The following is a 22,688-nucleotide window of genomic DNA, read 5'->3' as shown; positions in this document are numbered from 1 at the left end:
CTGAACAGGTAAGATTTCTCTGAGAAGGTGATACTTGTTTTTTTTTTTTTTAAGATTTTATTTATTTATTCATGAGAGATACAGAGAGAGAAAAGCAGACATAGGCAGAGGGAGAAGCAGGCTCCCTGCAAGGAGCCCCATGTGGGACTTGATCCCGGGACAGGATCACACCCTGAGCCAAAGGCAGATGGTCAACCTCTGGAGCCACCCAGGTGTCCCAAGAAGGTGGTATTTGACATAATCCTAAAGGACAGGAAGAAATGAGGAACCTATTTGGAGAAACAAAAGTGTTTCCAGGCAGAGCACACAGGGACTGCAAAGGCCCTGAGGCTGGGGCAGGCCTGACTTGTGCTGACTGTCTAAGGATGAGCAGGAGGCTGTGTGGCTGGAGAAGAGGGATGGAGGGAGAGGATAGGGCAGGCGATGGCTGTGCAAGTCACTAGAAACACTTTGGCTTTTATATTGGCATCAGAGGGGAGCCCTTGGAGAGTTTTGCACTAATTCTGTATTTAGAAAATAGACAGAAAAGAGAAATAGAAACACAGTGAAGAGTCTATTGCAAAAATTGCAAGAGGTGATGGTAGATGTCTAGTGTGAGGGCAACGAAAATAGTTAAGAAAAGGTTGGATAATGGATAATGGATACACTTCAAGGGCGAGGCTGATGGATGGGATCTAGGATCCCAGGGGGAGGGAGAATCCACAGACAACTGCACGGCTGGAGCAGCTGCTTGTTGAGATGGGGAGGATGGGTGAGGAGCTCTTTTGGGGTGGGGGGAAGAGCAGGAGTTCCGTTTTTGACAATGTTATGTATAAAATACCTGTGGAGGGGCGCTCAGTAGGTTAAGTGTGTGCCTTCAGCTCAGGTCATGATCCCAGTGTCTTGGGATCAAGCCCCACATAGTGCTACCTGCTCAGTGGGGAGCCTGCTTCTCCCTCTGCCCCTGCTGCTCCCCCTGCTTGTGCTCTCTCTGAGTCAAATAAATAAATACAATCTAAAATAAAATAAAATAAAATAAATAAAATAAAATACCTGTGGCGAAAGCAGTTGCATCAGTGACTGTGGAGTTTGAAGGAGCAGGTCAAGATGAAAAGAGACATTTGCATATGCGTGGTGTTTAAGGATTGACCCCTGAGCATGCTAACGTTTAGGGAAGGAATTTACAAGAAAATTATAATATAGCACGTAATAAGTGCTATTAATAAACTTGAAATAATCTCAGAAATCCTGGGTGTATTCCAGGAGCTTCAAAAACCAGTTTTGAGTCAGCAGAAGCTTTCAGGAGGAGGTCGGGGTAACGTCCGGACTGAGATCTAAAGAACAAGGAGGGGGCTGGTCACTGGAAAAAGGCGGAGGAATTCCAAGGCAGCCACCCCTGCGAAGTGGAAAAGCAGGAGGACGTGACACGGCGGGAATGTCACGGTCCCGAGCGCTCCGGCCGCACAGCCCGCGGGACAGACAGACCGCCCGGAGCCTGGCCCGCAGACCCGCCGGGAAACAACCTGTGTGCAAGCACAGCAAGCCCTGGTCCCTGTCAGACCCGATCCACACTTACCCAATCGGAATCGGATTCTGGAAGGCAAAGAAAAGCGTCTTGGCGGTTTTCGGTGGGATCCGAGGCGACATCCGTGGCCCGGGGCCGCAGGGCCGGCGGGGGTGAGGGCGCGCGGGTCCTTGGGGCGCGCCCCGAGGGTCGGGAAAGCGGGTTCCAGGGCTGCACTGGGGCGGATCCGGCAGGCGGGAGCGCGGAGAGGCTGCCGGAACCACCTGGCTCTTCAGGGGACCGGGTTTAAAGCCAAGAAAAGCGAGGAATGAGCGAGGAAGGACGAAGGAAAAAGATGGATTAGGGGGAAAGAAATGAAACCATTTTCATATTGGAAAAACTCACTGCGATCCTGGGACTGAAGGTTGGCGAGGACGCATCTGCCCGCAGCGGGGAGCAGCGGGGTCCAGCTGTCACCGAGTCCGAGCCATCCTCTCCTGCGAGTTTTACCGCAACTCCAGCTCAACTGTATGCAAACAGCTTAACTGAGTCTATTTCTAGATCTTTCATGGTTAACCTTTCCTAAGGAAAAGCCTTTCCAAAATTCTTCTGGGAATCAGTCTGCCAGGGAAGGACAGCTCCAAATCCCATGTCCCCCCCGCCCCCCTCGGAAAAATCTCATCCTTATGCGTAGTAAATGAAGGCATTTCTGCAAACACCCGTTTGCCTGAGGCTCCCTGTCCCGGGTGCGGAACTACCCTCCTTGCGGATTCCCAGTGTGGGAACAATTGGAGAGCGTGCTCGCTTTGGCAGCACATCTACTAAAAAATGGGAACAACTGGAGATACTGAGTCAGAGATGCCTCCTTCAGTTGAGGTGCTCTCTTACAGGATTTCGTTGGGGAAGGAGGGGGAGCATAACAAATTGTACATCCACATCCATTACATCTTCCAGCAAAGGGGGTCTTCAAATTTTTTAATTTATTTTTTTGGGGGGTGTCTTCAAATTATCTATTATTTTGCACTACAAGTAGATGCAAATCTAACCCAATCCACAGAGGTATTTATTTTTTAAAAAAATAACCATTTAAAAAAATAACCATTTTAGTGCTCATTTCGGCAGCACATATACTAAAACAAAAAACAAAAAAACAAAAACAAAGCAAAACAAAACAACAACAAAAAAACCCACCATTTTATTTATTTTAGAGAGAAAGCACAGGAGCTGAGGGTGGGGGAGGAGCCGAGGGAGAGGGGAAAGCAAGCACCTCGCTGAGCAGGAGCCCCACCCTGAGACTTGACCCCAGGACCCCTGGATCATGACCTGAGCCTGAGCTGAAGGCAGACACTTAACCTATTTAGTCACCTAGGTGCCCCAGCAGGGAAGTATTTTTAACACAGATTTGGGATCACAGGAAATAACTGCAGATTTCAATGTTTATACCTGTATTTGGTGCCTAGAAGTCCATAGGAGAATCAAGAAAGACTAAATAAAAAATGATGGTATTGGGATAAAATTCTATGGGAGACATGGAATGGAAATAACAAATTCAAGGAGATAAAGGATCATTGTAAAATCTTCCACAGAAGGTTAAAGAAGGGGTCTCTCTGTGTCTCTCTCCCTCCCTCTAGTTCTCAAGGGATATTGCTAAGTATTAAATTACTAAACTTTTTAGATTCCTGTGATATAAGTCACAATACCTTCAGAAGAATTTGAAGATATGACAAGGGACACCTGGTTGGCTCAGTGGTTGAGCATCTGCCTTCAGCTCAGGCCTTGATCCCTGGGTCCTGGGATTGAGTTCTGCAACTGGCTCCCTGTGGGAGCCTGCTCTCCCGTATCTATGTCTCTGCCTCTCTCTCTGTGTCTCTCATGGATAAATAAACAAAATCTTAAAAAAAAAAAAAAAAAAAAGAATTTAAAGATATGATGAAAAATGCTGCATGTCCACTCAAACAATGTCAAAAGGGATACCAAGTTGTCAAAATTCTTTATAGGAGCCAAGAACACCAGTGAACTGGACAATGTAGGGCCATCCATAGTCACCAGACATTTCCCTTCCTTTTTAATGACTCACCTTTTTTCTTGAACGGAGAAAAAAATGGGTAGATGTTACCAAATTGGCAGATTCTTACCATTGTTCTTCATTGGTTCCCTTTCACTTTTCTTGGTTATTTATTTATTTATTTATTTATTTATTTATTTATTTATATTTTATTGTTTCTTTGTTTCTCTTTCTGTCCTTTTTGGTTATTTCTTGGTGCCCAGTAAATAAAAGCTGGCAGATTTTGCTAAGCATTCCATAAATATTTATTGGGAGCAATCAGTTGGTTTCTTTTGTTTATTTTCCCTTTTTACAACTGTACTCAAATAAGGATTGTTTTCTTGATGCCACTTAAACTCTACCTACCTACAGAAAACATAAACAAGTGCTGGGTGAATTGATTATAGAGGTTACACCTGCTGGGTTGCCTTTCCTGAATGAATGCAAGAATGTAGTGATCACACTAGTAAGCTTGATCCTTTTTGTAGATATGGAGAAGGCTTTTTAGCTTGAGCCTGGGTAGCTCAGTTGGCAGAGCATCAGACTTTTAATCTGAGGGCCCAGGGTTCAAGTCCCTGTCCAGGCAGCATGGTCTTTACCTTCCCTAGATCTGGGAGTCCTCAGCTTCCTTCAAAGAAGGAAGTTTGTGTTTGAGTTTGACTTTTACCTGTTTAAAGTGAGAGAATACCAAAAAGTCAGTTACCATCAACCTTAACCAGTAGCTAGGATTTACTACTCTATTCCAAGCAGAAGATGACTTTAGCACTTATTTTTTTAAAAGATTTTTATTCATTTATTCACGAGAGACACAGAAAGAGGCATAAGCAGAGGGAGAAGCAGCAGGCTTCCTGAGGGGAGCCTGATGCAGGACTCCATCCCAGGACCCAGGGATCATGATTTGAGCCAAAGGCAGATGCTCAACCACTGAGCCACCCAGGCGCCCCAACTTTAGCACTTTTTTTTTTTTTTAGCACTTTTTAATAGAGATTTCCCCAGGAATACAGTACAAAAGACTTACAGTCCATGATGTATAGGAAAGCTATCCTTCTAGACTAGGGAGTTTTAGAAAAGGAACTAGAAACCAGATTTATTGAGTGAAGTGTTCACTGTATCAAAACCCAGGCCCTTTAGATTTGCAATCCTTTGCAACTGAGCTACCTGGCAGATGGGGAGAGCTCTCTGCCAAGCCCTAGCTATGTCATTAGTATGGAGTTACATGACATATACTGCAGTTTGGTCTTAGGTGAAATATTCATCCTACCCAGAAACACAGGGACACTTTGTCATTCATTTCCACAATTTTGGACAATTGTGAGCTGATGTGTGCAGTTGATTGCTCAGTGGATTGTATCTTTCTCTAGAAATACACATTTCCCCTCCCTCTCTGCCTAGGGATTGTACTTTCCATTCCATTTGAAGATGGCTCACCTAGAAAAATCCCAAGGAACCTAAAACAAAAACCTCCTAGAACTAATACATATGTTCAGCAAAGTCTCAGAATACAAGATCAAAATACAAAAAGCAATTTTATTTCTATACACTAGCAATAAACATGTAGGCCTCAGAAAAAAAAATACAGTATCATTTACATAGCTTAAAAAATAACGTAGATGCCAATCTACCAGAACATGTACATGCTGGAAAATACAAAACTACAAAATGCTGATGAAAGAAATCCAAGACCTAAATAAATAGAGCGATATTCTGTGTTCACTGATTGGAAGCCTAAGAGATGTCAAGTCTTCTCAAAATTAGATACAGGTTTAACACAATTCTTTTTTTTTTTTTTTTAATTTATGATAGTCACACACAGAGAGAGAGAGAGGCAGAGACACAGGCAGAGGGAGAAGCAGGCTCCATGCACCGGGAGCCCGATGTGGGATTCGATTCCAGGTTTCCAGGATCGCGCCCTGGGCCAAAGGCAGGCGCCAAACCGCTGCGCCACCCAGGGATCCCCAGTTTAACATAATTCTTATAAAAATCCAGGTGAGTTTTTTTTTTTTTTTTTAGATACAAACATGACTACTTTAAAATTTCTATGGAAAGTCAAATGATTTAGAATAACTAAAACAATTTTGAGAAAAAGAGATACAAAGTGGAAGAAATCACTCTTATTATTTCAAGACTTATTTTACAGCCACAGTAGTAAAGATTGTGCATTACTGGCAGAGGGATAGGCATATAAGTCAAAGAAACAGTATAAAGAAACCATAAATCATCACATACAAATACAGCCAAGTTATATTTAACAGAAGTACAAAAGGAATTTAGTGAAGAGATGAAAGTCTTAGTCTTTTAAAAAAATGGTGGTGGAGAAATTTGATATCCATAGGCAAAAAAAGCATGACCTCAACCTAAACCTACACTTCATTAAAAATTAACTGGAAATGATAGATTTACTGTAAAACATTAAACTATAAAAGTTTTATTTTTTAATTTTTATTTATTTATGATAGTCACACACACACAGAGGCAGAGACACAGGCAGAGGGAGAAGCAGGCCCCATGCACCGAGGGCCCGACGTAGGACTCAATCGCGCCCTGGGCCAAAGGCAGGCGCCCTGGACCAAAGTCAGGCGCTAAACCGCTGAGCCACCCAGGGATCCCACTATAAAAGTTTTAGAAAAAAATAAAATTGGAGGACTTCAGGCTTGGAGAGTCTTAGACATGACACCAAAAACACAAACATAAAAGACAAATTTGACTAATTGAATTTCATCACAACTAAAAGCTGTTGCTCTGCAAAGTACTCTCTTAAGAGGATAAAAAGGTCAGTTACAGATGGGAGAAAATGTTTGCAAACCACATATATGGCAAAGACTCATATCTAGAATATACAAAGAACTCTCAAACACAACACTGAAACAACAATGAATTAAAAAATCGGCAGAAGACATGAAAAGACATTTCACCAAAGAGAATATACAAATGGCACGTGAAAAGATGTTCAATATCACTAGTCATTTAGGAAGTATGAATTAAGATCATGGTGAAGTATCACTGCACGTCTGTTAGAAGAGTTAAAATAACAAATTTTATTTGATTGACATTGCCTATGGCTGGCAAGGATGCAGAGAAACTGCATCTGTCACGCATGGCTGATGGCATTTGGGAAATGGTGAAGCCACTTGGGAAAGCAGTTTGGCAGTTTCTTAAAGAAGTGACACATGACACTTACTATACAATCCAGCAATTCCACTCTCAGGCATTTATCCTAGGAATAATGAAAATTAGGTCTACACAAATACCATACATTATTTTTCAGAGAAGCTTTATTTGTAATAGCCTAAACCTAGAAATAACAAATGGGTTTCTCAGCAGGTGATTGGTTAAACCAATGGTGGTACACATCTATTCCATGGAATACAACTCAACAGTTAAAAAAAAAAAAAAAAAAAGAACGAACTACCAATGTATGCAACAATTTAGATGGATCTCAAGGGCATTGTGCTAAATGAAAAAAGCCAATCTTCAAAGGTCGCATACTTTTTTTTATCTCTCGTATATATCATCCTCAAAATGACATTAGAGGGATGAGAAACAGATTTGTGGTTACAGGAGTTAAGGATGATGGGGAGTGGTGGGTGGAGAGAAAGCAGGAGAGAGATCTTTGTGGGTAAAGCAATAGCTTTGTAACTTGGTTGCAGTAGTAGTTACACACAAAAAAATTACACATACAACAAAATGACAGGGAACAATTGAACTATACACATACATAGCAATGGAAGGTAACAATTACTCATCCTAGGAAAAATGGAAGGGAAACTTAATATACAAATATCTTCGAGGTATTCACAGAGAAAGGAGGGCATCTATCTAAAGCCTTTGGATTCATTGGTCCTGCCATATGACCAAAGGCCAGGGCAGGAGTAATTCTATAGAGACAAGAGGTAAGAATTCTCCAAGTAGAGAATCCAGTATGTTGGGTGCAAGAATTCTTCAGCAGGTGAAGGGGAAAAGAAACCACCTCACATGTGTAGGATAGATGTGGAAAAAGCTGAATCAGAGAGGATTTCTTTTCTTTTCTTTTCTTTTCTTTTTTTAAGTATTCATGAGAGACACACAGAGAGATGCAGAGATATAGGCATTGATTGAGGGAGAAGCAGGCTCCATCCGTGACCCTGATGCAGGACTCCATCCCAGAATCCAGGAATCATGACCTGAGCATAAAATCAATATATTTTTTTAAAAAAAGATCAAGACTGGTATTTTAATAAATGAAATAGAATCTAATGGGAATAGAAAATATCAGAAGAAACCCCAAGTGGTAAAGTATTGTTTGGTGGTGTTCGTTTTTTTTCTCTCTCTCTAGATAGAGACAGATTCAGTTAGATATATTCTCTATATAGATACAGATTTGTTTGCATACTGCATGGAATTGTGATTTTAAATGTATTTCTGACTCCAAGTTGCAGTCAGAAAAGTATGAAAGAAAACTGCTTTTTGGGAGAATGCTTTTGAAGATGGCAGCATCTCCTTGGAACAAAAAAGACCTAGGAGGGTAAAAGCCTGAAAGGAGTAATTAAAGTTCACTTTACTTGGATCCAGAGTTTCCCTGGAGGCTTAAGAGTGATGCAGGACCGGTTGGTTCTTCTCACGGAGTCGAAGAATGGATCTTGGACAGTGAATAAAGCCATAGAAGTTTATTAAGCAGGTACAGAGAAAGCTCTCAGGAGTAAAAGGGGTCCCAACAAGGCTGCCACTGAAGGCTTTTTTGGGTTAGCCTTTTATTGAGAACCTAACCAAGGAGCCCATGGCCTTGAGATTTCTTTGTGCTGTCCTGAGTGATTGACATATGGCTGCTTTGGGGTCTCCTGAGTTTTTGTGATTACTGCTAATCATCAAAGGGAGATACTCCCTAGCATTTCGGAGCTAGGGAGCCTGGTGGTTGTTTTTGGTTTTGTTTTTCTGTCTTTGCTGCTTTATCTCTGTTTCCTTGGGATGAGTAGGAGCCTGACTCTGGGGCCTCTCAATGTCCTTGGGATTTATGGGAGCCCAGAGATTGATGGGAGCCTGGCTCCGAGCCTTTCCCGTATCTTTCCCTGCCTAGGTCCATCTGTTTCTACTTCAAGAGGAACAAGCTGTCCGTGGTCTGGTTCCGGTCTCTGGACTCCCTCCTTTTTCACCTCAAGTCTGGGAAAACAAATCTGAATTCAAGGCCATCCTTGTCCTGGTCTTGGCCCGAGGAAATCTTCGCTAAACAGAAGCTCCATCCCACCTGGACTGCCTTAAGAAGGCCCAAATTTAAAGGCCATTTGAAATGAGAGCCTCCTTGGAAGCAAGGGAAATCCGAAATCGGCCCAGAGGTGACTAGCAGTGTTTCTTCGTCTGTTTCCGCCAAGGGACGCTGGTCTTGGGGAGCTGCCCGGTTCCCCAGGCTGCGGCCTGAGCTGCAGCAGCTGGGTGGGCAAGGGGTGCGCGCCCCAGCTCTGCCCGGGGAAGGCTGCCTGTGCCCGGGCTCCGCCCGGGGAAGGGGCGCCCCCCCCCCCCCCGCCCCGCCCCGGCTCTGCCCGGGGAGGGCTTTGCGCGCTGCTGGGAATCCGAGAAAGGCTGTCGCTGTGCTGGCCGCTGCGCTCACCACTCCCCGGAGGGAAAACGTTGCAGAGGCTGCTCCTTCCGTTTAATTGCGGACGCTGAAATGGAGTAACATGGCCCAGCCTTGTGAATGAGTGAATTCATTATTGCACATCATGCAAAATTTGACATTTGTAAAGATGAGAGGTGTACAGCTGTCCAGACGGGCCCTGGGACCTAACACAGAGGCAGCGACACACGAGGTCTAGTGTTCCGAGAAGTCCTAACAAGTTCTGCTCTCTGATAAAAGCCACAGGAAACGGAAGCTTATATCTTTATTAGCTTAACATTTTTTAATTTCTGTGTGTGTGCCTGTCACAACGGTTCCAAACGAGATCCAACTGAAATTGTGGCCACCATATCATCATTTGAGCAATAAATTGGGTTTATTCCTTCTATTCAGGAGCATCGTCCTTGTGAAAATCTGTGCCCTTGCAAGCAAATAAAAATAATCGTATATATATATATATTTTATCCAAATGGTGGTCCATGAGACTTTTAAGGAGGAAACATGGGAGGTGGTCAACACGCTTCTTCTCTGATTGATGGTAGTAGCAGGGTCGGCTCCACGACTTCCAGATTCCGCCGGAGTTTTGCTCGGCGCGCTGTTCCTCGGCTCTCTGAGCAAAGAGCAGCTCCAGAAGAATAAACAAAATTAAGGACAAAAAGAATAGTTTCCCGAGCTTGGACATTGTTTGGCAGGTTGGAAAAGCGCAGCCCCGGAAGAGACGGCCCTCGGCCACCTGGTGGTGAAAGAGCGGATCTCTGACACATGGAAGAAAGGAGGGTGGCAAAAGCTATCAGAAAGGAAAACATTCGGAAAAAAAAAAAAAAAAAAAAAAAAAGAATTTTCTCAACACAGAAAAGGTGATTGATCTTCATCATTAACAGAATAGATAGGAAAACTGGGACAGCAAGCAGAGTGGCGCAGTGGAAGCGTGCTGGGCCCATAACCCAGAGGTCGGTGGATCAAAAACCATCCTCTGCTACAGAGCTTATACTTGCTTCTCATTGCTGAATTTTACTCATTAGGTTATAAGCCCCAAAGCCACTGTGTAGATCTTTCATATCGCCCTCTAATTTGGGCCCAGCCATCTTTGAAATCATGCTGTCTCCCAGTGGGCAATTCTCAAACTCATTCACCAGTCTGAAGTTCCCAGAATTGTAAAAATGTCTTCCATCCAATAAAAAGAGTGTCCGATAAAAGAGCAATTGGAAATATTCTTTCAGTTGACGTGGGAGCCTACTTCTCCCTTTGCCTGTGTCTCTGCCTCTCTTTCTCTGTGTCTGTCATGAATAAGTAAATAAAATCTTGAAACAAAACAAAACTCAAACCTGTCTGGATATTATATGAAGATATCTTTAAGATGAGATTAATATTGAAATCAGTAATTTTGAGCAAATCAGAATGCCCTCTATACAATGTGGTAGGTGTCATCAAAACAGTAAATAAATTCTGCCCCAGACTGGCTTTGGACCAGGATTGTAATATCAGCTCTTCCCTGGGTCTTTAGCTCAGTGGCCTGCCCTGCAGGATTGGGACTTGCCGATCCCCACAACTGGGTGAGTCAATTTCTTAAAATCTCTCTGTCTCTGTCTCTCTTTCTCTCTCCACACCCCATTTGTTCTGACTTATCCTCCAAAGACAAGCTTATGATGAAGCAGGTAAAGTAACAAAACAATATGAAAATAGGGTGTGTACGACAGCACAATGTTTGCATTATGATGGTCTGAAACACTTAGGAGAAGTATCAAAAACAAAAACAAATTAAGCAAAGAGGCAAAGAGTAAAGATATAGGATTTAAAAAGAATACCTGAATTTCTAGACACACACATATATATATACATTTATATATGTATACATAAATATACATCTGTATACATATATACATATACTTGTATATATAGCAAAATATTTTAAAATAATATAAATTACATATACATATATATAGTAAAAATATATTTTTAAATAATATAAATATATAAAAAATTAAAGAATAATTAAAAGCATTATTATTATTTTTTAATTTATTTATGATAGTCACAGAGACAGAGAGAGAGAGAGAGAGAGAGGCAGAGACACAGGCAGAGGGAGAAGCAGGCTCCATGCACCGGGAGCCCGATGTGGGATTTGATCTGGGGTCTCCAGGATCGCACCCTGGGCCAAAGGCAGGCGCCAAACCGCTGCGCCACCCAGGGATCCCTTAAAAGCATTATTAAAATAAAACTGGAAATCTTGCTTAACACACAAGGATTAAAAAGTAATATAAAACATTTAATATGAGGATGAACACAAAGAGGGAAAGGAAGGAATTGAGGAGGAGGAGTGAGGATGAAGAAAGAGAAAATGAAATGTGTAAATCAGTGAAGGAAAAGTGTAAAATAAGAAATAGACACTGTAGGGACGCCTGAGTGGCTCAGTGGTTGAGCATCAGCCTTCAGCTCCAGCAGTGATCCCCGGGTCCTGGGATGGAGTCCCACAATGGGCTCCCTGCAGGGAGCCTGCTTCTCCCTCTGCCTCTCTCTGTGTCTTTCATGAATAAATAAATAAAATCTTTAAAAAGGAAGAAAGAAAGAAGAAAGAAAGAAAGAAAGAAAGAAAGAAAGAAAGAAAGAAAGAAAGAAAGAAAGAAAGAAAGAAAGACTCTGTAGTAATGGGAGAGATGTTCAAAGATGATACAGCTTGACCAAAAAGGAGAATGCTAGAATTTGAAGAATTATGTGTAAAAAAATTTTTTAAGGCTATTAGGAGGAAGAAGAATAGAAGTTGCACACAGCTACTTGTGAAATTAGGGAAAAGCTAAAGCACTTAAGGGATGTTAGAGATCTAGTTACAGGGAAAAGGGAAAGAACTCTGCACACAAATTGTTGTAAAAAGCATAAAGAAAATATGTAAAATATCTGGAAAGTATGCAAAATGCCTTAAATAAGAAATAAATGGGTACAGAATAAAGACTAGAAGAGAAAAATGTGAGGATAAAGTACGTTAATTTGGGAAAGGAGCGAATCAATGAGGGTTGTGTTGCCTAACCCATCGGCAGCGCCAGTGCAGGATGAAAGCACAAGGCCTCTCATGAAAAAGTATTAAGAATTTCAAGATAACTGCAGCAAAAGCAGTAAGCCAAACACGAGTCCCTTCTAAACTCCGGAAGCTGGAAGCTGGCTGTAAGTAAGAATAAGAAAAGCTTTCAAGAATCTTTTAACCACCATCAAATTTTGAGAGCAGAAGGCTCTGAAGAATACTCACCAAAGGAGGTTCCCGCTACACATAAATGTAGGCGGGTGCTCCCCTTCGAGGTGTGGGGAGCCCCAGACCACACGCCCCACTTATAGAGAAGGCTGGGCTCCGGTGTGACTTGTCATCCTCAGCAAACGTGCTTCTGCAGAGAGCAGATTGCTCAGCTGTTTCCAGAAGAGCCATGAATTGCTTTCCAGATGCTGCGTCCTCCTAGCAAATTTAATATAAGCATTAATTAAAATCGCAAACTTAACACCTGGGCACACATGCCCTTTTTTCACCAGCAGTGGTGCAGGTGCATGGAGTACTGGATCCCCCTGGGCTGCAGGCAGGGCTACAAGACGAGGTTAGGGGAGATTAGGCAGTTAAGAACTTCACTCAGCTGACAGATTTCCACACACAACTTTGAGCTTACATGGGCCTTACTGCAGCTTCCCAGGGAATTTTTTCCCCTCCATACACTGCCATGAAAGCAAAACATTTAGAGTGGGTTTATATTTCTGAGTTTTTTTTTTAAAAAAGCAATCTGAAATGCTGTAAGTTTTTTGTTTCAATGAGCTAACCTCCAAATTTTGTTAGAATCTCCAGTACCTATATTAGTTGGTATGCAAAAGATGACTTAAGATTTAAAATTTTTTGCAACATTTTAATTGTTTTCAACAACATAAGATTTAATATGATACAGTATATTTCACTGTGAAAATCTGAATGCATAAAACCATACACTATTCAAAAATGCAATATCAAGAAGTAAAACAGGGATGCCTTGGTGGCTTAGCGGATGAACATCTACCTTGGTCCAGGTTGTGATCCTGGAGTCCCAGGATCGAGTTCCCACATCAGGCTCCCTGCATGGAGCCTGCTTCTCCCTCTGCCTATGTCTCTGCCTTCCTGTGTGTCTCATGAGTAAATAAATTAAATCTTAAAAAAAAAATAAAAAAAAGTAAAACGAACATACAGATTTGCCCAGTATGGCTTACAAAATCAAACACTGCCAACAGCCTTAGAGCCTCAGATATCTTTCTCCTCGTTTTCATCTTTTCTTTCTATCCAGAGTCATTGCTATTTTAGGTTTATCGTTCTTTTGCAGTTCTTTAGAGATGTGCCACATATTTATGTGTCAAGAGATATGTCATTCGGGTGTTTCTGAACTTGATATTAATGGTGTTTTAACACTTCTTTAGTCTGCTCTGTAAAGCCGGAGATGGGACTGCAAACCATCCTGTACTCCTATAGTTGGGCTGTGCCAGTGGGAGCTCTAGAGGAGGCTAGAGGACTGGGACGTCCTCCATCCTGCTGGTTCCCCGTTCCTGTTGCACACACCATCCCATCATCCTGACTGCATGCTCTCACTCTGGCAGCAACAGTACGTTCCAGTAGCAACTGCTTCTTCCAGTTTCTGGGGTTGTTTCCCCAACCAACCTCATCAGAGACCTGAGAAATCACAGCACAGCAGGCCAGCAACCCACCCTGAGGAATCTGGCTCCCTTCCTCCAAAATTTTATGTTCTACAGATGCTGGATGCTTCTGATCTGCCTCTGGCACCTGTGTTGTCTTAGCTCTCAGGGTGGCAGCCACTATCCTGCAGCTGTTAGGGATCCTTTTTGGTCTTCTAATACCATGGCTTCCTAGCAGTACTGTCCCAAGAGGTAAGAAGAGGAAGCCACCAGTTTCTTCTGGCCTGAGTGCAGAAACTGGCTTATTTTACTTTTTTTGAAAATACATATAATTTTTTAAAAATGTAAATAGCATCATTCTATATACAGAAACTGGCACTTCTTTTAGAAGACTCTTTGGGTCAGAGGACAGAGCCTGAGGGCATGGCTGTACCCCGTTCCCTGCCTCCACGTTGCTTTTATGTCTGGCCTCCTTCCGCTTTATCCTGCTCTGAATCTGCCTTATGCTCCAGCCATCCCTCACTCCTTCCCCACCCCCACCCAGGCCACTTTCAGCCTCCCTCTCCCCTAGGGCTGCCATTGGGGTCTCTACCATCCTCACCTCTGGAAGCTGCCCTGACAGACCATCTGTCATCTTCCTAGGCAGCACCCCGCCCCGTCTCTCTTTTTTTTTATTTTTTATTTTTTTATTTTTATTTATTTATGATAGTCACAGAGAGAGAGAGAGAGAGAGAGAGAGAGAGAGAGAGGCAGAGACTTAGGCAGAGGGAGAAGCAGGCTCCATGCACCGGGAGCCCGACGTGGGATTCGATCCTGGGTCTCCAGGATCCCGCCCTGGGCCAAAGGCAGGTGCCAAACCGCTGCGCCACCCAGGGATCCCCCGCCCTGTCTCTCTCTACGGGGCCCACCCAGCATCACCGCAACCTGTGCCTTTAGATAATTTTCCAGCCACCATGTGCATTACCTCCACGTTCCTTACCTCCACTGCCATGCCACTCAATTGTAGTGGGCACAGTAACAGCAACCCTTAATTGGTTCTTTAAAACATATTTGCTGGCAGCCTTCTCAGAAGCAATCTGAGTTCACCCCAAGGCCCCAGCACTAGATTCTGGGGGAGGCTAGGTTATGCAGAAGGGCAGATGGGTAAATTAAACTACACTAAACTGCTTGTCAATGTTGTGGACTAAGACCGTTAAAAATTGCCATAATTTCTTGCATACCTGATAGTGTGCTGGATGTGTGCTTAACTTACTTAAATAACAAAATAATGACATACTTGCGATTTACACTATGACACTATTGTACAAGTCACAGAGCAACTTTTTAAAAAGATTTTATTCGTTTATTCATGAGAGACACAGAAAGAGAGGCAGAGACATAGGCAGAGGAAGAAGCAAGCTCCCCCTGTGGGGACCCTGGGATCACAACCTGAGCCAAAAGCAGATGCTCAACTACTGTGCCACTCAGGCACCCCATCACAGAGCAATTTTAAGAGAAGTGCAATTTTAAGAGAAGTGAGGCATGGAGTTCAAGCTCCAAGGCATTGAAAAATTATTTCAATTTTTAAAATTAGCATACTTTATTTTTTTAAGATTTCATTTATTTATTCAAGACAGAGAGGCTGAGACACAGGTAAAGGGAAAGGGAGAGAAGCAGGCTTCATGCAGGGAGCCTGACACAGGACTCGATCCTGAGTCTCCAGGATCACACCCCAGGCTGAAGGCTGCGCCAAACCGCTGGGCCACTGGGGCTGCCCGCAGACTTTATTTTTTTATGAACGATTTTAGATTTACAGAAAAATTGAACCGAAAGTACAGAAAGTTTGCATATACTCTCCAGTCCCCCCACTTCCAATCCTAGTTTCTGCTCGTAGCAACATCTTGCACTGGTGTGGGATATTTGTCACGACTGATGAGTCAATATTGATACATTACTATTTAATTAAAGTCCATAGTTTACATTAGGGTTCACTTTTTTGTTGTACATTCTATACGTTTTTACCAAATTCATAATATCATGTATCCACCATTCTCATTTCATATAGAATAAAATCCTCTGTGCTCCACCTATTTTCCCATTTCCCAAAACCTCTTATCTATTTGCTCTCTACAGTTTTGTGTTTTCCAGACTGTCGTGTAGTTGGAATCACAGAGTATGTAGCCTCTTGAAACTGGTTTTGTTCATGTAGCAATACAGATTTAAGGTTCCTCCAGGTCTTTACATGACTTGATAGCTCATTTCTGTTTAGTGCTGAATAATATGGCACTGTACTGAGTGTGCCAGAGTTTATCATATTTTGAAGTATTTCTTGGTTGCTTCCAATTCCTGGCAATTTTAAGTAAAGCTTCCATAAACATTCATGTGCAGGTTTTTGTGTGGACAGAACTTTTCAGCTCATTTAGTAAATACCTAGAAGTGTGATTGCCAGATGGCATGGTAATGCTATGTTTAATTTTATTTATTATTATTATTTTTTATGTTTAATTTTATAAGAAACTGCCAAACCATCTTCCAAAGCGGCTGTACCATTTCGCATTTCCCTCAGCAATGAATGAAAGTTCCTTTTGCTCTGCATGTTCACCAACTTTTGGTGTCGCCGGTATCTGGATTGTAGCCATTCTAATCTGTGTATAGTGGTATCTCATTGATGCTTGGATTTGCAATTCCCTCATGATGTTTGATGTAGAGCATCTTTCCATATGCATATCTTCTATGGCGACTTACCTATTCAGATCCTTTGCCCATTTTTTAAAAAGATTTTATTTATTTATTAAAGAGAGAGAACACACCAGCATGGGGGAGCTGAGTTTTGGTAGTTTTATGTATATTTTCGATACCAGGTCTATATCAGATAGGTTTTGCAAGTATTTTCTCTCAGTCTGTGGTTTATTCTCTTAACAGTGTCTTGGGCAGAGTAGTTTTTAATTTTAATGAAGTCCAATTGATCATTTTTTTTCTTTGAACACCAAGATTTTTGATGCTCTCTGTTTCCTTATTGGCAGGAACCCCCAACTCAGTGTTACTATTGTCAAGCATCATGCATACAAGAATGCTCAAAGTCATCTTCTGTTATCGCTTCTCATTCTCCCTGCACCTTAGCAAGGCTTTGTCCAGGATCAAAGTCCACATCCCTACTTAGGTCTCATTGACTGGATTCCTGAACTCTTGCAATGCCTCCTTCTCGTTTCCTGGCTCCAAACATTGAGTTCAAATACACCTTCTTTGCAACCAACCTTTTCCCCTTTTTAATCTTTCTTTTTAAAAATGGAAATAGTTTGATTTTTTTAGGAGATATAATCTTGTAGAAAATATGAAATAATGCGGGAAAACCAAAAATAATTCCTTCCAAACCTACTCCAGTACCAAACGGGGCATAACCATGATGTTAATGACTTGGTCAATATCCTCCTTTCTTCTGTGACCACATCTCTATCTAAAAATCTGTAGCTATATTTTCACACAAATTTAAAATTATATGAGGGGCACTTGGGTAGCTCAGTAGTTGAGTGTCTGCTCTTGGCTCAGTTGGTGATCCCAGGTCTGGGGATCAAGTCCCACCCTGGGCCCCCCCGCAGGGAGCCTGCTTCTCCCTCTGCCTCTCTCTGTGTGTCTCTTATGAATAAATACATTTTAAAACCTTAAAAATTATATGGGGTTAAAAAGAAATCTTATGTATCATGGACATAGACAAACATTGATATATAAAGGTCTGCCTTGTCTTTGTTATTCTATCTTATGGCTATTCTATAATTTATTTAACTAGGTCCCATTTTTTGAACATGTTGGCTATTCTCATGTTTACTTCCTCTTTTTTTTTAAACAGAAGAGAATGTCTTCTCTCCTGTTAATCTTTTTTTTTTTAAGATTTTTTTTATTTATTCATGAGAGACAGAGAGAGAGAGAGTGTGTGAGAGAGTGGCAGAGACACAAGCAGGCTCCATGCAGGGAGCCCAACGGATGTGGCGCGGGACTCCAGGACCACACCTGAGCCACCCCGGCTGCCCATGTTTACTTTCTCTTAAAGAATCATCCCATGGACCCACTCTCGTCCTGTGGCCAGAATCTTCCCCCAGGTTGTCTGCTCTCCCAGGGCCCATTGCCTGCCTCGCCTGCCTAGTGAACACTAATTAGAGCCCCGGCTCAGGGTCTTTACCCGGTCCCTGCCCTGGGCTCCCCTCCCCCAGCTGACCTCCTGGTGCTGGGTCCTACCGCCCTTCTCTCTACCTCCTGGGGAAGCCACCAGGGAACTTTCGGGGTTAACTGTAATGGAGGCTCGAGTATCCGCTGGGGTTGGGGAGCCCTGGGGGTGACCCTGAGGTCACTTTGTGAAAAAGAGACTCTGGCATCTGGTTCAGGATGGGTTGGAGTCTAGAGAGGCTGGCGGCACATACACCGTCGGGAAAGCACTTGCTAAAGTCGCTATTTGGAAGGACCCAGGCCTCTGGGCGCCCAGCAGAGGAGTGAGAGCAGCCTCGGGCCTGGGCTCTGGGAAAGCACAAGACTTCTGCCCTTTCCTTTGTCCAGAAATGGCTGTACCTCGGGTCTTTTATTCGGAGACTTTGTACTTTTTGTACTTTTAACTTAATGGAACACGGAGAATCTTTCTTTCCCGAGGGCAGACTCCAGGAGTAGATTCATCCACAGACAGTCACGAAGGACTCGAGAGGGAACCTATCCGGCCCTGGGAGGAGGGCGTCCCTCCAGTCTTTCACGCGTGTCTCCCGGTCCTGACCTGCTCCTAGCCGGGCCCGCCAGAGCCCTAGACTCGCTGCGCCCGGAGCCACCCGGCTCTGGGGCCCTCTCCAGGGTCCTCCTGTCGTCCCGCCTGCAATTGGAGGGTGACCAGGATTCGGACCTCGGGAAGACCCTGGACCGGGCCGGGAGGTCGTAGCATTCGGAGCTCGTCCTCCCGGCGGATGATCCGCCCTGGAGACGAAAACGTAGAGGCGGCAGGAAAGGAGAAGCGAGGGAAACGTCAGCTCGATCCCCGAATTCGGTGTCCAGGGTTGCAGGCCGCTCGGAGCCCCGGGTCTGTCCTCCAGCCCTGCGCACCCCGAGCGCCACCAGCACCCACCCTGCGGGGCTGGGACCTCACGGCTCACCCCGACTCTGGGGAACCTGCGGGCTGACCCGTCCGTGCCGGGGTCGCACGCCTGGACCCCTGAGCGGCCGCAGTCAGAGCTGGAGACCCGTCGGCAACTCGACTGCAGCTCGGGGACGGCGCGGGGACTCGGGCCGCACAGTCCCTGACCGCGCTGTGGGCACCAGCGAGACCGCGCGCTCCCTCCTGGCGGGTCCCCCGCGCGCCGCCGCCGCCGCCGAGAGCGCACAGGCCTGGCGCCGCGCTGAAGCCTCAGGACCGCACAGCGAGCTGCTGGAGCTGCGGCGGCCACTCTCCCCGGTCCCCAAGGGGCTGCCGAGCGCCCGAGACCCGCGCACTTTCCTTGCGCCGGGATCCGGTTCAACCGTCCGCGGAACAAGGCGCACTCCGACTCCGGCTGAGTCAGCCAGAAACCTCGGGAACCGACCAGTTACTGGGCAAGCTGGGGTCCCCGCGGTCGTCGCCACCAGAGGTGCGCACGGGCGAGACCGGGAGGCCGCCGAACCGCCGACGGGCTCAGCCGCTTCAACAGGTCCACCGGGTTCGGCAAGTCCATCGCGCCTGCCCTGCCCTGCCCTGCGGCACAGACCTGGAAGGAAGCGGCCAAACTGCGACCCTGCCAGTCCCACCGCGTGGGTGGCCAATGAGTCTTGCAGGCGCTTTCCCATGGAGAGGGCCCACGATTCCATTGTGGGGCCCCTTCCCTCGGACTGGTGGGAGAGCTACCTCCAGCGGACTGTCTGGTCTCTGCGGCACGTCGGGGCCGTGTGCAGCCCGGTGACCATCAAGATAGCACCTCCCAAGCCGAAAGTGCTGCTCTCCAGCCCCCCAGCAGAGGTGAGGGACTCCGCAGGGTCCTCACCCTCGGAGAAGCCCCCAGACCCATGTGCCAAGGAGACAGTGCTGAGGGCCCTCAGAGAGTGCAAGAAAGGGAGGGCCAGGTTGGAAGAATCACCGCGTCCACAGGGCTTGCCAGGTAAGGGAAGGAGTCCCCGAGGCCAGACCATCCACATTTAAGCCCCTGATGAAAAATGCAGTCCTCACTTCTTTTGTGCCCACGCCTGGGGCTCTGAAGAGAAGCCTCGACTCCTGGAGCTCAGATCACAGCTTGAACAAGAGGCCCAGTTGCTCCTCCATGAACTCCTTGGCCAGCACACGCACAGGTGGCCCCCTCGGCTCCAGGAGAAATGCAATCTCAAGTTCCTACAGCTCTTCTAGAGCTTTCTCTGAGTCTTGGAAGAGAAGTGTTCCCAGTGCCTCTCTGCAGCCACCAGAAAGGCCTGTAAAAAAGAAAGGCAAGGGTCATCATTCTCACTCTCTGGTCCCGATGTACTCAGACCAGTTCCCAGCAGCTTCTGGGGAACCAAGTCTGCAGAGCCTCAGCTTTTCTCTAGCCCTGGGGACCTGCTGTCACAGACCCCACCTGCCCAGCTAGGGGATGCAGACCCTGAAGGGAACGTGGCCTTAGGGAAAAAAGGTAGACTCCAGTGCAGCAATCCAGCCAGAGAGGAGACGCCTGAGGGCACCACCCACTCTGGCTCTGACACTTGGTCTGCTGCTCAGCCTTCGCTGTCTCTTCCCATGCTCTTGCAGGCACAGCTCCAACCCAGGGCACAAATCCACAGATGGAAAGCTTAGCAGACAGGCAGGAGCCTCCTGGGGAGGATGTCAGTGTAGCCCATTCACCTCTGGAGGTCTGGAGACTGCTGTCTTCACATGGCTTCCCCTGCACCAGTCAGGGCCCCTGCTGGGCACTTCTTCAGACTCACATCCCACAGCCACATCCATCTTGTTGACCCCAGTTTCTCCCACCTGTCCAGTCACTGATGCCACATGGCCCTCATCTCCCTCTCCTAGGACTCCCATGCCCCCCACCACCACCACCAACAACACTTCCTGTGCAAAGTACTTTGTTTGGAGTGAGTAGCCCAGCTCCCCATTTTCCTGCATCTTCATGTCCTGCTGCAACTTCTGCTGGACACATCGAGCCCTGTTTGGGGGCCCCCACCCTACAGTGAGATCAGAGGCTCCTTATATTCCAGCACTTCTGTGGTGGCTGCAGCATCTTCAACTCCAGCTGTCTTCGCTCCCACCTTCAAGCCTATCTTTGGTGGCCTAGGACCTCTGAAAACTCTGCCCAGGATAGCTCACTTCTCTTTCAAGCAAACCTCTCCTCCAGCTCCTCCCACTTCTACCATCTGCTCCATAGCCTGGTCAAGACGACTTCTGTAGTCATGGCCACCACCCCAGGCAGCACATCCAAAGACTCTTCTTTCACACAGCCTTTGGATTTTGGTGTCAGTACCAGTACCATGGACAGCACTTACTCCATCCCTTCTACTTGCCACACTTTACTTCTTGGGGCTGCCTGTGCCTTCAGAGCCAGCTTCTCTCCAGACACAAGCTTCATCTTCCCACCACAGCAGCGTGCTACCATTCCCACCGTACACACAGTCACCATCTTTAGCCAGGTTCTTACCAGTGCTGTCCAGATATCCCCAAATAAAAGCACTGCAAATTTTCGGGGTGTGGGTGATCCTCTTTCAGCCTCAGCCCTGGTCACCACAAACCAGCCCTCATTATCATCCAGCATCTCCAGTCCAACCTTAGCATTTGCCGTTTCCTTGGGGTCAGGCTCGAGGCCATCTTTCCCACTCTCCCCAGGAGCCACCTCCTAGCCAGCATTCAGGGCTACAGGTGGACAGAAGCCAGGAGCCCTCCAACCAGCCCTGGACCCAAGCTTCAGTAGCTCTTTCATTTTTGGAAACTCTGCAGTGGTGTCCCCAACCTCAACCCTAACTCCAGCTCAGCCAGCCTTCAGCAGTACCACGCAGTCACCCTGTGGGGGTTCGACACCCTCAACCTCCACCTTTCACATCCCTTCCAGCATCTTGCCAAATTTGGGCAGCACTCTAGCAGGTTTTCCCTTTGGTCAACCTAGTACAACTGATATTGGAGTTGTCAACCAGACCCACCAGAATGGGGCTTGTGGTTCAGTGTTCAGCAGCACAGCCCCACGACCTTTTGCCTTTGGGGGATTGGTGACCCCTATGGACTGTGGGGAGATTGGGATCAGTGCCCCAGACATGAGCTCCAACTCTGGAGCATTCAGCATTGGAGCAGTGCCAAGTGGGACAACTAGTACCATGACACCCTTTGGAAAAGGCTGTAGCCAGAACACCCAAGGCCTGACCAGCCAGAACACACCTTTTGTTGTGGGGAGGGCCAGCATTTCTGCAAGAAAGACTATGTCTGGGGGCCCCTGCATGGCCCCCTTTGCTCAGAGCATGCCTGTCCCTGGGCCAATACAGACTAACAGTAGCCTTGGCTTTGGGATGCCCTCTCCACTTGCTCAGGGTTCTCCTGGGAGAGGACCTCAGATCATCAGCCTCTTCATTTTCCATTGGTGCAAAATCAAAACCCCCAAAGAATCGGGAGCAAGGGCATTCCTGAAGGCATCATGCACACAAGAAATAGTCTGTGTCCCCTGTCCCTAGATCTGGACCTAAGTATTGTGAAGAGCCTTGGTGTCTTCCAATTCTCTAAAGCAAACATACCCCAGATCTAAGGCTAGAGCTTTACATATTCACCCTGTGGGTCCAAATTTATAATCTAGAAAAAGGTGAATGACCAAGATATCTAGTGGTAACAGCAGAATGAAACTGGATGGGACCAAACCTTTTGATGGAGGAAGTTCTTCTTCTTGGCTGCTCCTCTCTGGGTCAGGTGTGAGCTCAGGGAACAGACATGCCAGGAAGGCAGCAAGTAGAGCTCACATTCTCTTGCATCTTTGGGGGGAGGAACAGATTCTCTGTAAATCTCAGCCTACTTTCATTTAGCCCTAAGAAGT

The 22,688-nt window shown here is 45.8% G+C and overlaps 1 protein-coding gene and 1 non-coding gene across 2 annotated transcripts; both read left to right on the top strand.

Annotated features, from left to right (window-relative positions):
* The first annotated feature begins 1,414 nt into the window (after nt 1–1,414).
* Nucleotides 1,415–22,315, top strand: POM121L2 (POM121 transmembrane nucleoporin like 2). The gene is given in 12 exon segments (XM_038583977.1): nt 1,415–1,656; nt 18,575–18,749; nt 18,948–19,403; nt 19,406–19,828; nt 19,830–20,211; nt 20,214–20,420; nt 20,423–20,566; nt 20,569–20,710; nt 20,712–20,822; nt 20,824–21,029; nt 21,032–22,214; nt 22,216–22,315. Coding segments are annotated over 12 exon segments (3,771 nt in total).
* On the top strand, nt 4,041–4,113 carry TRNAK-UUU. Its single transcript has one exon. It is a non-coding gene; the product is annotated as a tRNA-Lys (tRNA).
* Nucleotides 22,316–22,688: the final 373 nt, after the last annotated feature.

The sequence above is a fragment of the Canis lupus genome, chromosome 35 (assembly GCF_011100685.1).
Source record: "Canis lupus familiaris isolate Mischka breed German Shepherd chromosome 35, alternate assembly UU_Cfam_GSD_1.0, whole genome shotgun sequence".
NCBI classification, from domain to species: Eukaryota; Metazoa; Chordata; class Mammalia; order Carnivora; family Canidae; genus Canis; species Canis lupus.
This window is presented reverse-complemented; position numbering and strand designations above follow the sequence as displayed.